Source organism: Athene noctua, chromosome 21, assembly GCF_965140245.1.
Source record: "Athene noctua chromosome 21, bAthNoc1.hap1.1, whole genome shotgun sequence".
NCBI lineage: Eukaryota > Metazoa > Chordata > Aves > Strigiformes > Strigidae > Athene > Athene noctua.
This window is the reverse complement of record NC_134057.1, coordinates 6149754-6165419: the sequence shown is the minus strand read 5'-3', so window position 1 is coordinate 6165419 and position 15666 is coordinate 6149754. Positions and strand designations below refer to the sequence as shown.

Below are 15666 nucleotides of genomic sequence, written 5' to 3'. Positions count from 1 at the left end.
AGGAAAGGCAATATAAACATCATAAATGCAACTAGATTATGCTGCAGGAACAAAAAAAAAAAATAAAATATATATTCTCAAAAACTATATGGAGTTAGAAGATATTTAAGGCAGTTTTTTAAAAGGAGGTGCAGGCTAAGGCACTAAAAATACAAGATGAGAAGGATTAAATTTAAGTCTGGACTGAATACACAAAGGCAAACAACCTAATAATGAAGACTTCTGCCTTCCTCCCACATGAAAAACTTTTATTTGCTCTAGTACTAAATATCTTCTGTGTATCTGAGTAATCAGTAAGACAGTATCCAATTGTAAATCATTAAGAGAGATAAAAAACTTGGCCTTATGTACATGAACTAAAAGGAGTAACTTACCACAGAGAAAAAGACAAGGCCCACATATGTAAACATTTAAATCTCAATTCACCAATTTCTCTGGGAGGAAAATTAATAGCTCTACATTAGAGTCTCAATCAAGTGCTTTTCTGTTAAAAATATGCAATTGCTAATGACCTGTTTCACCTAAAAGAACGTTAGGGAAACCAAAGGAAGTAAAAGAGTAAATCAAAGACAGAATTATTAAAATATAAATAAACAAACAATAGTAAATGCAAGGACACCAAAATATTACTCATGTGAAAATTAATTCAATTACGTGGGGCAATGAGAACCTAAAATGCTGACTATCAAGAGCAGAGATCTGCTATGCTTTAGTGGTATATTTTCCCATCAACACCACAGTTTTCAAGACGCCCAATTATAAAGGCAACTTTGGAAAATAATTTAAAAATTAAGCAAGCGCTATAAAAGGGAAATATTTTAACATATATATTGTAGCATCAACACATCAGCTAATCTGAAATTGTATGGAGTTTCTTCATAAATTTACTGTCTGAAGAGATAAGCAAACTCTCATTCTTAATTGTTACTAAGACGTGCTAGCTACCAATAAAAACTCTTAAGATCTTTACAGTTATTTCTCATGCAAACCCAGTATATCCATTAAAGCTGTCTAAAAATATATCAGCATTTCACTAGAAAATATATTCTCCTATGACACAAACTTTACGAAATACAACCAACTCAGAAAAAATTAGTTCTATCTGTACAGGAGAAGGAGTAGATGTGTAAAAAGGAGAAAGAAGAGAAAACAGTAATAGAAGCTGAAATAAAAAAAAGATCAAAATGATTCAACTATGAAGGACTTGACAAAACTCTGTAACTGGTCATTATGGTAACAGATTAAGATAAGCAAGTAAACAGGAAATAATTTGTATCTTCCCATTTTCATTAAGTTGCTCATTCATATTGATTGGTCCCAAATCAGGTTTAATCCTCTAGGGACAGGATGAAAATACAACATTTAGATTCAACAAGCTGTCTACCTCATCTGCCATGGCAGTAAAAATAGGTGAATAAGATGTTATGTTACGTCAGAAGGATAAGATAGTAACACAATATATATATTAAGACAATGCTATCTGAATTGATGTCGTCTTTTCAGCTTGAATACTTCATTCTATTTGGACATCTCAAGGTAGAGCCATTATTTTTCTGCTGACAAAGAGGGCTTTTACTTTGGAGCCATAACTCTCAAAAGAATTAGTTTTTTAAAAAAATGCATTTTTCACCTTTGGTAGAGCACACCAAAAACCATAAAATACTCTCCTCCCAAAATTCTAGTAAAAATAAGAGCTTTGCAATCAGATATGCTTGATTTAAGGATAATGAAGCAGGTTTTGTGGGCTGCAGAACCTTATAAATCTTTTCTGATTTCCTTTGGGGTAGAGGGAAAAGGGGAATTGTTGAAAGAAAAGATGATAAATTACATTTGCCTGTGGGTAATAAGGCTTCCTACAAGGAGAAACGGCTTACTCTGAATAATTACATGAAATTTGAGGCCAAAAGAGACACACAGTCTAGTCCCAGTCAGAAATTTCAGCTGCCACAAAATACTGGTAAAAAACACATGAGGAAAACAGGATGAATTCACACTACTTTTCAATAATTTTTCTTTTACTAATTTGCTTAGCTTAAACAGTAGGTCAAACTTCAATTTCTTCCTTCTACTTGGTAAAAATTCTTGCATCATGAATGTCAATAGAAAAAGAAACTAATAGCCAAACTGCATAGAAAGAATGTCAAAACATCAAGAACAAAGCACAACTCCAATTAAAAAAAAAAAAAAAAAGAGATATAACCAGGACTGTATTTTAACAAACATATTAACTATTTTTTTCAAAGGATGTTTATAAGGCACTACAATAGACATGGGTGTCTGGCATTATAGTCAACAACAAAACACACAATAGGAAATATTCAACACAAACCACACTTTTAAAAAAAAAAAAAAATCAGTAAGATTCCCTTCTCCCCCTCACACCACACCCCTCTGATTTTTACCAGATGCTACACAGCTGTCCTTTTATATCCACAGAGCTGAGCTTAACTTCTTGAAATAAGATGATATTCTGGCTCCATTAAAGTCAGTTAAAGTTTCATCACTGGCTTTAGAGGATTTGACCTTTTGAAGTAGCAGGATTTTTGCGCTTTTAGAGATGATAGTTAGGAGTTGGCCATAGAGATAAGCATGAGTGGTTTATGTAGCACCGTTTGACACCGGCAATAGCCACAACACACTAGCTAATCTCATAATTAAATACTCGCAGCCTTTGAATATATTTTCTATACTTGAAAGAATATTGATGAGAGGGTAACTCCTTTCTTCTCACACTGAAAAAAACCAACTCATCTATATAGTGATTTAAGACTTTGTGTCACTGAGAAGTGGCTATTAGGAGCCACCCAGAAACTGCCCCAATCTTGACCAGAACCTCCTCCACCTTCTCCTCAAGAGAATCAAAAAGACACTGAACCAAAACTATGTTTTATTGCAACACCATTCTGGAAGAACAAAAAAGCTGCTCTGCTGGATAAAAAGCAGCTAAAAAAAAAAAAAAATCAGTGTGAGTCAGCCAATCCCTCCCTTGTTCATCATGTACCCTTCCTTTCTACAAACATGTTCTCAGGCTAAAAATTCTCAGTGGGGTTTGTTTGAGATGCAATAACTTTATAAACCTCCCTTAGGATCCACAGAAATACTTTCTTTCTCTGAAGTCTCCTCCAAGAGATACCAGTTTCTAGCTTAGGAAACTCCAGAAATTTCTCTCAGCTGAGCATGTTCAGCTCCTTGCAAAGAAGTGCCTTCTCCTTTCCTTCTGGAAAGCTCTGAACACCCAGGGGCCAACAGGGAAAATAAGCAACCTGTCTCCCTGCCTCTGAGCCAAAATATAACATACAGTAAAGAGTGAACAATTGAATAACAGAAGTTATACTATCAATCACATCATCCCAAAACACCAAAGTCACATTTTATATCACAGTTCATTAGATCAAATGTGTCAGAATAGCTTAAATTTTTCTTCTTTGTAGTTTTAGGATCTTCAGGCTATTTTCTGGGTTGCCTTTTGTATTATTTCAGCACAAGCTAACTAGATATTGAGTGAGAATTCATTAGCAGCTGGTCAAGTGTAAACAGTCCATCAATCATTTTTATTTCCTTACTGTCAGCAATTCTAATTTCAACTCCAGAAGAAAATTTGTTTTAAACTGTGAAATATATCACATAAAATAGTGACATTTGATAGTATGTTTTTAGATTCTCAAGCTTATTGAGAAAAAGTCTGTTCACCACATAATGAAGTCACTCTTTCTTTATAACCACCTAACCCAATTGTAGGGGGGAAGGAAAAGCAAAAAAAGGGGCTTCAACTAGAGCAAATGAACAAACCACAATCTTTACCAGAATAAACCCATCAGTCTGTTCATGAAGCTCCAGTAAAAATTCTGGAAGAACTGCAAAGCTGTCTCATGTCTTATATTTACATCATTTCTGCCCCAACACAAAGCCAACACATATTCTGGGTTGTTCTTATATTCTAGTCACTGAAAGTTCAAACAGTAACTATGAAAGAACCTTTCAGCTGACAACAGGAGTCACATATTCAACATACCCAACACAGAGCCCCTCTACAGAATTTGTGGCGCTGTTTTTGCAGACATACTTTCATAAGCTTTCCTATAAGAAATCTACCTGACATTTGGTCAAAGTTCATGAAGAGAGTACCACTGCAATTAGTCACACCAAATAGCATCATCACACTCACAAATTTTCCTCTCATTCGGCACATCAGATTTCAGAAAAAGAAAGGCACAGTGCGACAGTGTCCTGGGGTGGAACAGGACCAGCTTTTCTCTCACATGCTTGTAGGGTAACATCATTAAAACTCTCAGTAAATCCACTCTTCATTCTCTCAGCCTCCTTATTAATGAAAGCTCCAGATGTGTCTCACCAGAGCTCAGTAAAGGTGAAGGATCACCCCCTTGACCTGCTGGCTACGCTCTTCCTAAAGGAGCCCAGGAGGCTGATGGCCTTTGCTGGCCAACTCTGTGTAGGGCTCAGCCTTTCCCTTTGTTGAACTTCATGAGGTTCCTTGTCAGCCCTTTTGTCCTGCCTGTTGAGGTGCCTCTAAAGGGCAACGCAACCAGCTGGTGCAATAGCTATTCCTCTCAGTTCTGTATTATCTGCAAGCTTGCCAACAGCGCACTCTTCCATCATCCAGGGCATTAACGGGTTAAACAGCACTGGCACCAGTATTGACCCCAGGGGTACACTGCTAGCTACTGGCCTTCAGCTGGAGTCTGTGCTGCTGATCCCAACCTTTGAGCACAGCGCTTTAGCCAGTTTTCAGCCCACCTCACTGTCAACTTATTTAGTCCATACTTCATCAGTTTGTGTTATTGGAGACAATGTCAGAAGTCTGACTAAAGTCAAGTTAAATAGCATCCAACATGCTATCACACTGAACACGTGTTTAGAGTTTGCACAGATATTTGGGGTAGTGTAGGTTACCTACTTAGGAAGTATGTAACTTTTAAGTATGTTACTTAAGATATTTTGGATTTGTTTAGAAAAAAAATTCTTTCATTAAAAAGTTGGATTTGGTCTTCATTTGTCTGAAATATCTTTTATTAAGGATCTCCTAAACTATGACAACTTTTTAATAAGAATTGTTACATAAAAAAGAAGTAAAAGCCTTTTAATCTGAAACAGAATCCAACTTAGAAACTTATTTGGACAACACAAATCAGCTGTCCAGTACAGAGGATAAAAAGCAAGACAAATGCATTCTGAAACACCAATCTTCAGTAGTCTTCCTAGAAATGGTATTCTAACATTTAGAAAAAAGATCAGTCTTTAACACCCTCCAGAAGATAGGAAACTGGTCAAGAAAAACATCGCGCAATGACAACCAATTTCCATAAACTGTATAAGAAAAAAACCTTGTAAACAGATAGATAGATGTTGAGTTAACAAATACTTTAATATTAATTTTTAATGCTTGTTTATTACCATAGTAAAAGATTTATTTAATCTTGGAGAGAGAAAAATGCTACTTTATTGAAGGTTCCCTGACAAAAACTTTTCTTTAGCAACCTAATATATTCTCAGTCCTGTCAGGTATACCACATACAAATTGCTGACTATTGTACTGAATCATCCTCTGCAGAGCCACGAGTCGCTCATCACGCTACATTACTTCAAGGCAAGCCTTAAGTTCTAAGATCCGATTAATCCTGAAATAGCTTGGCTCAGAACCGTTAAATGAAAAACAGGGCTTAAGAATAGAAAAGTCTTTCATTATCTTTCTCTAGCTCACGTGCGTAGATCCCAGTTTATTGCAAATTCTGTAAGATTATCTATAATCAGGTAAATTCAACTGCAGCTTATTTTTCAAATATAGATCTATTTGAGGAATTCACTAGACTACATTTGTCTTCTAAGCACACTAAAAATCTTCTTCCTGAACAGTTAGTATCCAATTTCCCTAGAAAACTAAATGTTTGACAGAAGTTAGCATTCAGAAGAATAATTTTCAACTACACATACTGCATATAAAAATGTAACAAAACCCACTGCAGGAGTGTTCAAAGTCAACTGAACTAAGTACTCGGCCGATGTCAACAACAGAATGATGAAAACTACATGTTTTTCTGCATAAATGCCAGCATAATATGCCATATGGGCATACCAATTTTACTGGAATCAATCTTTTTTTTGAAAACATAACACTCGATGAAATAATTAAAACAACCCTGAATAAGAAAGATCCGAGTGTCACTTTCCACCCACGCAACACACAGATATTCTTGTAGATTTTGCTAGTTTTCCAAACTTCTCTTCAAGCAGTGCTTGAATATGAAGAGGACAGTAAAGTAAGAACATTTGAATCCATTCCTTTTACAAAAAGCAGGGAATAAAAGCTCCGCTTGTTCATGTTCCTATATAGAAATACAGAAAAAAGGATTTCAGGAAATCAGTTACTTCAACCACTTTCATGAATAACCAACAGCTATACTGTTCTTGAAGACTTTAACAAAGGATTTCTTTGAACTCCCTGGCTAGTCTAGTCTAGCAAGCTTGAGGTCAGTTCTTCAGAGAGCAATTACACAGAACTTTTCAAGATACATAGCAGTGAGAGAAAGTGGAAGTAATCAAGAAGGACAAGTCAAACTGTCCCCTGTTCTCAGCTCCCTAGACATCACTGGCAACAATATGGAGCATCTAATACTAAAGTATATTATCGAACTAATAACATATTTAACATAACTCTAAACAGTTGCTGTAATCTTCAGCTATATCATATATGATTGTCTGGAATAATTTTCATTATATGGAGAAGGTTGGAGAGACACCAAGCTATACAGATGAAAGTAAAAAGCTGTATATGAAAATCTATTTCTTCAGTCATAGCTCAGATCCTTTAATTAATGAGCTGAATTATCAGTTTTAAATTAATATTAATCATGTAACCACACAGACAATTTCACTGGAAGCAACAATCAAACCTCGTTTTGGAGCTCTGTAAAAAGTAGCACACACCTTCACAGAACTAGTAATGTCCTTCCAGCAGTTTCACCATCAACAAAAACAATTAAAAAAAAGACAAACAACGTGAAGATGGTAAAATATACATATTTAGACATATATCAATATATGATCTAGGAAGTGGTTGTAATACTTCTGGTATTTGGCAAGAATATTAACAAAATTTCAACATGCATCACCACAGTAGTTTCCTATAGCAAACAGCGGCTAGCAGGTACAGATATGAGGTTTAAGTCATGAAAAATGTATTCATGAAGGAAATTATACATTCGAAATACACTTTCAGCATACTACTAAAAAATATTCGTATTAGACTGTTCACTATATCTCCACTCCAAAACATAAATGCAAATCAGCCCCCAATTAATGAAACTTAAAAAGTGGCAGCCACCGCTTTCTGAAATAGCCTGTGTTCTCTGAAGCCCATCTGACAGGAACGGGTGAGGTGAACCCTTACGTGAATGGAGAACATAAGCTTTACCAAAAAGAGTTTAGCAGATTGAAAAGTGTCTGGAGCTTTTTCACAAGTTTGGTTATTTGATTCATGCAATGTAAATTTTCTCTGGTAAGAGGCATCATTTTGTGCCCTCATTTCTAATTTATGGAGTACCAGTCTTTTCATATACATATTATTAACCATCAGTAATCCACTTTTCTGCAGCTATAGCACATGGATAATTAAGGGAAAATAGCCCTAAGAGATACAAATATCTAACAAAGACAACCAGGCAAATCTTTAAATTAAAAATATGAAATGTTCCCTTTTTAAGATCAACAGAATGTTTGCTTCAATCTGAAATAACTCTTCTGGAGGAATTCTTGCAATATCCAGAACTACCAAAAATGTTTCCCCTGAGCACTGAAATGAAAAATCTACTGCTCAGAGCAAGATTAAGTAGCTTAAATGCAAGATACACTGCACCACTGTGATGATAAACCAAAGTGTCTAGTCTTCCCTCTATCCAGGGAAGCATTAAAAGTCTTCATCAGGAAACCATAAAGTACAAGCAACATGAAGTTTGAGGTACCTGTATACTTGAGGTATCTACATGTCCTTCCACTCTGAAAGAGTAAGAATGGCAATAAAATACCACACAAAACATTATCAATCACAGGCAGAGTCTACATAGAGACAGTGGGTCAGACCTTAAGCTGTTGTTGATGAGTACTCAAAACAGAAGTAAAGCAAGGCATTAGCACTCCACAGCACTCAAATTTATCAGCTGAGACAAAGGGTAAGGCCCAGAACCATGCCATCAGATAAATAAAGATTCGGTTTTCCACCCATTTCTGGGTTTGAATTTCCAATGCTCAGGTTCCACTGAATGAACAAGATTTACAATTTGAAATCTGGACAGACAAAACTGCACAGGTCCCAACTGTCTACTGCATCATCTTTCCTACAGTTGGACCTTCCCCATGGCTACAGAGGGTCTGTACTGCATAGCTTTTCCTTAGGGGCCTCAGTAGAGTCCAGCTCACTCCCTGTCTCAGGGGTCCCCCTACTTTGAGGGATCCTAGCTCACGTGCTCAGATCCAAATACGCCTCAAATCCAAATGTGACTCTCATCTAGAAGTTGTGGACACAAACCTGTGGTGAAACAACAGGCTACAGAGAACTTTCAGGGCATCTAAGAACATAAAGCTTCAGCAGCTGCATTTCAGTGAGATTCAAGCATACCCTACATGCAATACAGGTGCTTCACTATCTGCCACCAACTACTTCATCTCCCCTGCAGCACCATTCCTGGAGTGACACCACACTGTCTGCCACAAAGCAGATGAGAATTATAGTCAATCTCAGCTTGGCCTGCCGTTAGGCTACATGAATGGTCAGGGTTTGATTATCAGTACCCTAGATATGTAATATACTTATGTATGGTCAACTTCAGTCCACTTCCTGATCTGGCCTCAAGGTAAAAGGTATTATTAGTCTCCTCCCGTTTTCTTAAATGTCTCGTTAAGAGACCGAAATCACCGCTGGTGTAAGAAGGGATGGCTTAGCTCTGCTCCATGCCACAGTCAGTATAGCAGTGCCACACACGTGGTATAGCTGTGGTACAACGAGCACCTGTGGCACAAGAATCACAGAATTATAGAATACAGGTTGGAAGAGACCTGGTCCAACCTATCTTGGCAAAAGCACGGTCTAGACAAGATGGCCCAGCACCACATTGGCACGTCTAGAAATGCTAACTAAATTACTGAGTTGCTACTAGTTTGCACAGTCACACATTTCTGTGAATCATGCGTGAAATATTCTGTGAAATATTGTTAACAGGAGAAATTATTCTGTGGCACTGACACATGTTTCAAAGCTGTGTGAAGTTAGCAAGTATATTTAGAAAAACAAAGTAATATTGTTTTCATAAATACATTTTCAGATCTCAATGTTTCAGATTTTCTTTTGAAACTATTTTTAAATGTAGAAGATGTGAAAACATGCAAGCACTTACAATGAAAATGCAAACTATTTTACTGACATTATTTGACCCAAAAACTTAGGTAATTTTAACAAAAAATCCTAGTTGAGAAACAGAAGTTTTTTAAAGACACAACAGGAAAGAATGAAATCACAACCTACTAGAAAAAGCATAAAGTATACTGGCCCAGCATGCATAACAGTCTGTGTGTACAAATACACACCAATATCCAGAATAAGATGAGAAACTAGTACAGCTAAAATATCATGAGATGACATTCCAAAAGCAAGGAAACTTTAATTCAAGAAAGGAGAATGATGATGCTATCATACCATCAGTATCAGACCTTTCTTTACCAGCTTTTTTTCAGCCTTGCCTGGGCAATCTAGCCAGTGATCTTTATTCAAACCCACAGGTGGGTGCAGAATAATTATTCTGACATACCCTTCCTATTTAATGAAGGCAGAGAAAGCAGTGCCTGCAATCATCCTAATTGCTGCTCACAACAGCCACTTTAACCCACACTCAATCACAACTTTATTATCCCTGAATAAGTGCATATCCCTATTGTGACTGGGAGTAAAAGCAGACAGAGAAATCAAGAAACATGGAGTTAGTATTGCTAATAACTTCTCATTTTAAAGGATGAGCAAAGACCAGACAAGAGCCTGTCATTAGGAAAATGCAAGTGTTTATTTCTAGAACAAAATGACTGCTCCTATGGATACATTATTATCCACACACCGTAGTATGATTTTGTCATTGATAAGCTATCCAAATCCACTGTAGTAATGCCTGTTATTTGATGTCCTGAAATGCAAATATATCCCTTAAAAATATATGTCTATGAGTAAAATTCAGAGAGGATAACAATAGTACGGAAGTAATTCTAAAATACCAGAAGAACAACTGCTGCCTTTTTAAAGAATTAATATAGTTGCAATTTACTATATGTCTGAATTACTTTGTGAACAGAAAAATGTAAGGCCTCTTGGAGGCTGAGTGGGTCTTTATTAGTGTAGAGAGCATTTTGCTTAAGTTTGCATTGTATCATCTCACTGTGACACAGCCTGTGGAAAAACAGCCACTTGCATGAAAGGCAATATCTGCTGAAGAGATATTTCTCCCAGTTTGCCATAAAAACTCTAAATTTTATGACTGACACCAATAGGCCCTTGATTCCACTTGATGTCCTTAAGGCTTAATAGAGACTTCAAATAATTGAGAATAAAAACAAAGTAGGAACCACAAAAGCTATATTCCTTAGTCAGGGCTAAATCATAAGTTTCCAAACACTTGTTTAGGCACTGAAGGCTAGTTTCAAAAAAAAAAAAAAACAAAACACCAGAGGGTGCAGAACTCACACGGAATTTCGGCACTGAAGTCCTTGGCAATGATCATGTTAAAGCTAAACACTTACCAGGCAGCACCAGACCCAGGGGCCTTAGAGATGCCCTGGATGTTACCAGTGTCAGTGCGGCTCATACAGCTTCCCGACAAACCAGCTGCTGGAGAAGGATTTGAGAAGGTGGCACTTACTGCGTGTGGTGTCTCTGAAACAGTGCAGTTCCCACTAGCAACACTCAAATAGGAAGAAGCCTTAAGAAAAATAATCAAACCAATATACTATCAAGAAATGACAGACGCGTATCCAGAAAAAAAAATCTTCCAAGCAGCTGACTACTACAGCTCATGTGATCGAAAAGAACCAAAAGGACAGCGGGTAGGCTATGGTTTTTGAACCATATATCAGAATGAAGACAGGAACAAAAGATGCTCTTTGTGGATTGCGGGCAAGGAAAACTTTCCACTCTTACGTACGTGCTGAGATACAGAGCCTCTGTACCTCACTTTGGGCACACATACACCACACCCAAACTCACATGAAGTATTACAAAGACAGTGTGATTGCTTGTGGAGTACAGTGTTCCTAAGGAGAGCAAGTGAAAGACAACCTAGTCCTTAAATTGTACTATGTTAACAAATGGCTGGCATAATTTTTATAGCTCATTCAATTCACAGTCCTAGCTTATTAAAATTATTAATAGAAGAGCCCAGAAGACAGTGATAAATCAGCACTTTCTTCTGCATCTATCATCTATTCTTCAGTGAGAGGTGTAAAACAAAGTAACTGACACCTGAGAATCTCCTTGAAAAACTTATTTAATCCAGTCTCAGTAATAGCCATAAATGATTCTTGGTGAGAGATTTTCCATTGAGATCAATATTAACTGTATAAGCAGATCAAGAGCACTGAAAGCAACCAAAAACTTTAAATTCACTCCTGTCATTTAACCCTAGTGTAACACCTCACATGCCTTTAAATCCTTCTCATTTCTTCCTTTCTGCTTCCATCCTCATCTTTGCCACCCTGTGCAGACACTGAGGTCTGCATCAAATTATATGACATTTTCCCTTTTTGACATATTTAAATATCTGCTTCCTGACTTGAGAAAGTCAGGAGTGGGTTATGTATTCTTCCTTCATGCTTAGTCTGCATTATGTAACCCTAAACCCATGATTATTTCAGAAAGATAATCACAATTTTATTTCTAGAGTCCACTTCTAATCACACAGTTTTACTCCTGCAACAGATTGAATGCCTATGAAGTATTCTTGGGACAAACCCACAGTGTTCTTTTGGACCAATATGAATTGCTATACACCATATCCACCTCCACAGTTTAGAATTATAGAATCATTTACATTGAAAAAACCTTAAGATCATCAAGTCCAACTGTTAAAGGTTGATGCCTTCCATTATTAAACTTTCAGCCATTTAACAGCAAACCTGATCCACTCTAGAACAGATATGGCAATAGACATCTGCTAGAAGGTGGTGTCAAAGACTAACGTTCCAAGCTAACCAGAACTAAAGAAATTTCACATTTCTAACCTATGTGTAAAAGCCACTTGAGAGGTTCAAGAATTATGTTGCATTCAACAGAAACTGCATCTAAACATTGAGTAAAAATATGAAAGCATCTTTATCTGGTATTGGGACTGAAAGAGAAACTGGATTTTACAGAAAATAAAATAAGTTAGTTGTAAATACCACCTGGCCCCCAATAAATAAAGAGAAAATATAAAAAAAGTACAATATCTATGAAATGAAAAAAAATCTGATATGTATAGATTATTTTAGCCCTCATACCTCATTATCCTAATGACAATAGGATAAGACAAAGAAAACAATCTCATTAGAACAGCTTCAGACTGGATTGACTAGTATGACTTAGAGAATAGAAAGGAATTTCAGCTTTAAAAAAAAAAAAAAGAAACAAATAGCTGTATCATACAATTATCCTCTCAATAGGCTTGATGAATCATCTTGAAATATCTTTAGATAAGAACAGCATGTCTACAGAAAATGTTTCCAGAGGAAAAGCATGGTATTAACACTGTGTACCCATATTGATAGTATCTGAGTCTCCACTGTTCTATCATTTAACTGCCAGACGTAAGAAGTGCCAAATCCATTCTTTAAATTTAATAGTTATTTTTAAAACACAATCAAACTATATTACTTTTCAAAAATTCACAGATGAATTGGCCTATAAGCATGCCAGACAACCAGATTTCTGGATTTACCGAACAGTCCTAGCTTTCTAATTTAGCAATTCAGTCATTTTTACACTTAAACTTGGTGCTCTTACACGAATCAAATGTAGTGGTGTGAACACTCTAAAATGATACTAAGAGATTATTCACATTTTAACAAATTATTATTTAAATTGTTGCATTCTACAGGAACAAAGATTACATTTTAAAACTCTGGTCTAGGAAGTGACATTAAGAAGAAACTCTTGTTGCTAGCATATGAAGTATTACGTCTGTTCTGTACTAGTGACAGTTTGCAAGTAGCATAAAATAACCTAAATGTGTACGTTGTATCTGTAATACAGCATTTTCCACAGACTGTATGACATAATACAATCCGTACTCATTATGGAGATCTGCATTTAGCCTTTGCTTAGATTTATGTTGGAAAAATGTTCCTTTCAACCTTTTAAAGAGCATGTTGAGAAACATAGGTTAAACTCTAATTTACACTAATTATAGGTTAAATTGCAATATACACTAAAATAGGCTTTGAGATAGACATTAAAAAAAAAGGAAACAAGTTACCTACATTGTTTATGTATTCAGAAAGCAGGTCTTGGAGAGCTTGGCGGATAGCATTGCACTCAGCAATGATACGTTCTCGATGAAAATCACGTGTGCAGGAGGAATCAGCTAGCAAAGCTGCTCCACTGATAATAGCTTCCAGACGTTTCTCTAGTGATGGTCTTATTTTCTCTTCATTCACTACAAGAGGATCCAGGATAATTAAATTCTGGAAAACATTAGGAGTACAGGTAAGAAAAGTCAGCCCAATTAAGTTGCTGCTTTGTCTTTTATTTGCACAAACTACAGTGACACCATGCTTCCTAGACATGCAGCTAGCCCTTACCCCTTGTCGTATCCAACTTGACCATGGCAGGTTCCGTTTTCCCTACTGGGGCTATGCATACAGGTCATTTGCAGACAAAGCCAAGTTCTCTCTGCCATTCAGTTCTCCCTAGTTCTAAGCCAATATCCATGTCATCAAATCCTACCGGCCTGGACCCAGCAAAGACAGCAACAGAGCCTTCCAGACAGAGCTAGTTTACACCTAAGCAGCTCATAGAACAAGTAGAACAAGATCACATCTATCTGCAAGACATGTTGACATCTTCTGACTACAACTGCCTCGTCTCAAGTCCTTCCTCCATTTCCTACTTTTGCTGCATGAGATTCGAGATTTTCAACCTCGGCTTCAGTTTCTCCTACACCGTATCTGACATTCCTTCTTCTACAAGGCATCTTACTTCTGGAAACAGAAATGCTATTTGTCTACCTTTATAAATATGCATGCACTCATCTCTGCAGTATCTATTTAGTCTCTCAATCTTCACAACATGCTACTCTACAAGTTATCAACCCCATTTTATAAGCAAAGAACTGAGGCCCAGCCTGCCAGGTTCATAGCCATACAGAAGGTATGTCAAAACAGGCAACTGTGTCCCGTCTTCCCAAGGTCTCAGCCAGCATTGTTCCCTCCCCTTCAAGTTTTGTCACTGCAGTTGTAAAAAAAAAAAAAAAAAGTATTTCTTCTTTCAAACTCGTTCCTGTGTCTGTCCACTTTTCTTAAGGGTCATCTGTCTTCCATATCCTCCCATGCAGTGGGACTAAAATTCTTAAAAAGAAAATATATATCTCATGCTAAGCTTGTAACATCTACGTACAATTATGACAGTGTGTGTGAGTTTACTACTCCGTCATATTCTGTGTTTTATTTAAGTATCTCAGACCAGAGTCTTATCTTTGTTGGAAAGAGGGATTCAACACCTCCGAAATTTAGTATTTTAGAGGTCAGGAGTACCTCTGGATTTAACACAAAAACAGCAGTGCTAGCTCACAGCTGTGAATGTTAAATCAGATTACACAGGCAGTCTAGTTCTGCTAATTTTTAGTCTAATACAATCCTACTCTGTGGCAGAAAGTCACTGCTGCTACCTTTAGCAGGCTGAATATGGGCAAAGATCAAAATAATAGCTTTTGTTCAGCAACAGATATAACTGTCCTCTTGCTTTTCACTAGCTAGGGTAAACAAAAGCAGACAAGTCTTTTGACATGATAAAATTAATTATATGTGTGTCAAGCAAATATGTCAGAGAAATGAAAGGAGAGGTGGTATTTTCATGAAATGTGAAAGTATATTCAACCTTCAGCATTTAATATAAACTAGTAATTTTTAATCTAACTGAACATCTGAAACAATGTCATTATAGTCCAGATCACCAAACCTATATTCCACATAAGTCCATTCACCTGTTACATCCATATGTGGCTCCAAGCCTTCAGAAGAAATATTAAAGAAAACCATGTCATACACCCTTAGGTGGAATTTAGGTCAGGTAAATCAGAACTTATCTGTGCTTATACAGTATGTGCTGGACTACTTTTAAGCTGGAGAATTTTAATTATTTTTTCAATTTAGATTTAATATCATGATTTCAGGTACTCTCTAGCTTAGGCAATCCTGAGAGCAGTGGAAGTGTTCTATTCGTAAGATAAAAGCTTAAATAGCTAGGAAAGGGGACTTCAGTCACCTTGAAAATTTCTTGTTGGTTATTATTAACATTCTCTTACATTCTGGGTATGATTTAGTGAAAGGAAGACTGTTACATATTCAATCCTCCTGTCTTTTCTGAAATATAAAATGATTGGTTTGAGACAGCTGGGAGATTCTCCACAAAAACTAGAGAAAAAA

General features: G+C 36.6%; 1 protein-coding gene across 3 annotated transcripts in view; it reads right to left on the bottom strand.

Moving 5' to 3' along the window:
- Positions 1–15666, bottom strand: part of CTNNA3 (catenin alpha 3) — a 480821-nt gene that overhangs the window by 353654 nt on the left and 111501 nt on the right. For all 3 annotated transcript variants that reach the window (XM_074924433.1, XM_074924432.1, XM_074924434.1), the window contains exon 7: positions 13504–13707. In XM_074924433.1, the coding sequence (XP_074780534.1) occupies positions 13504–13707 (204 nt within the window). The remainder of the gene's footprint in view (positions 1–13503; positions 13708–15666) is intronic.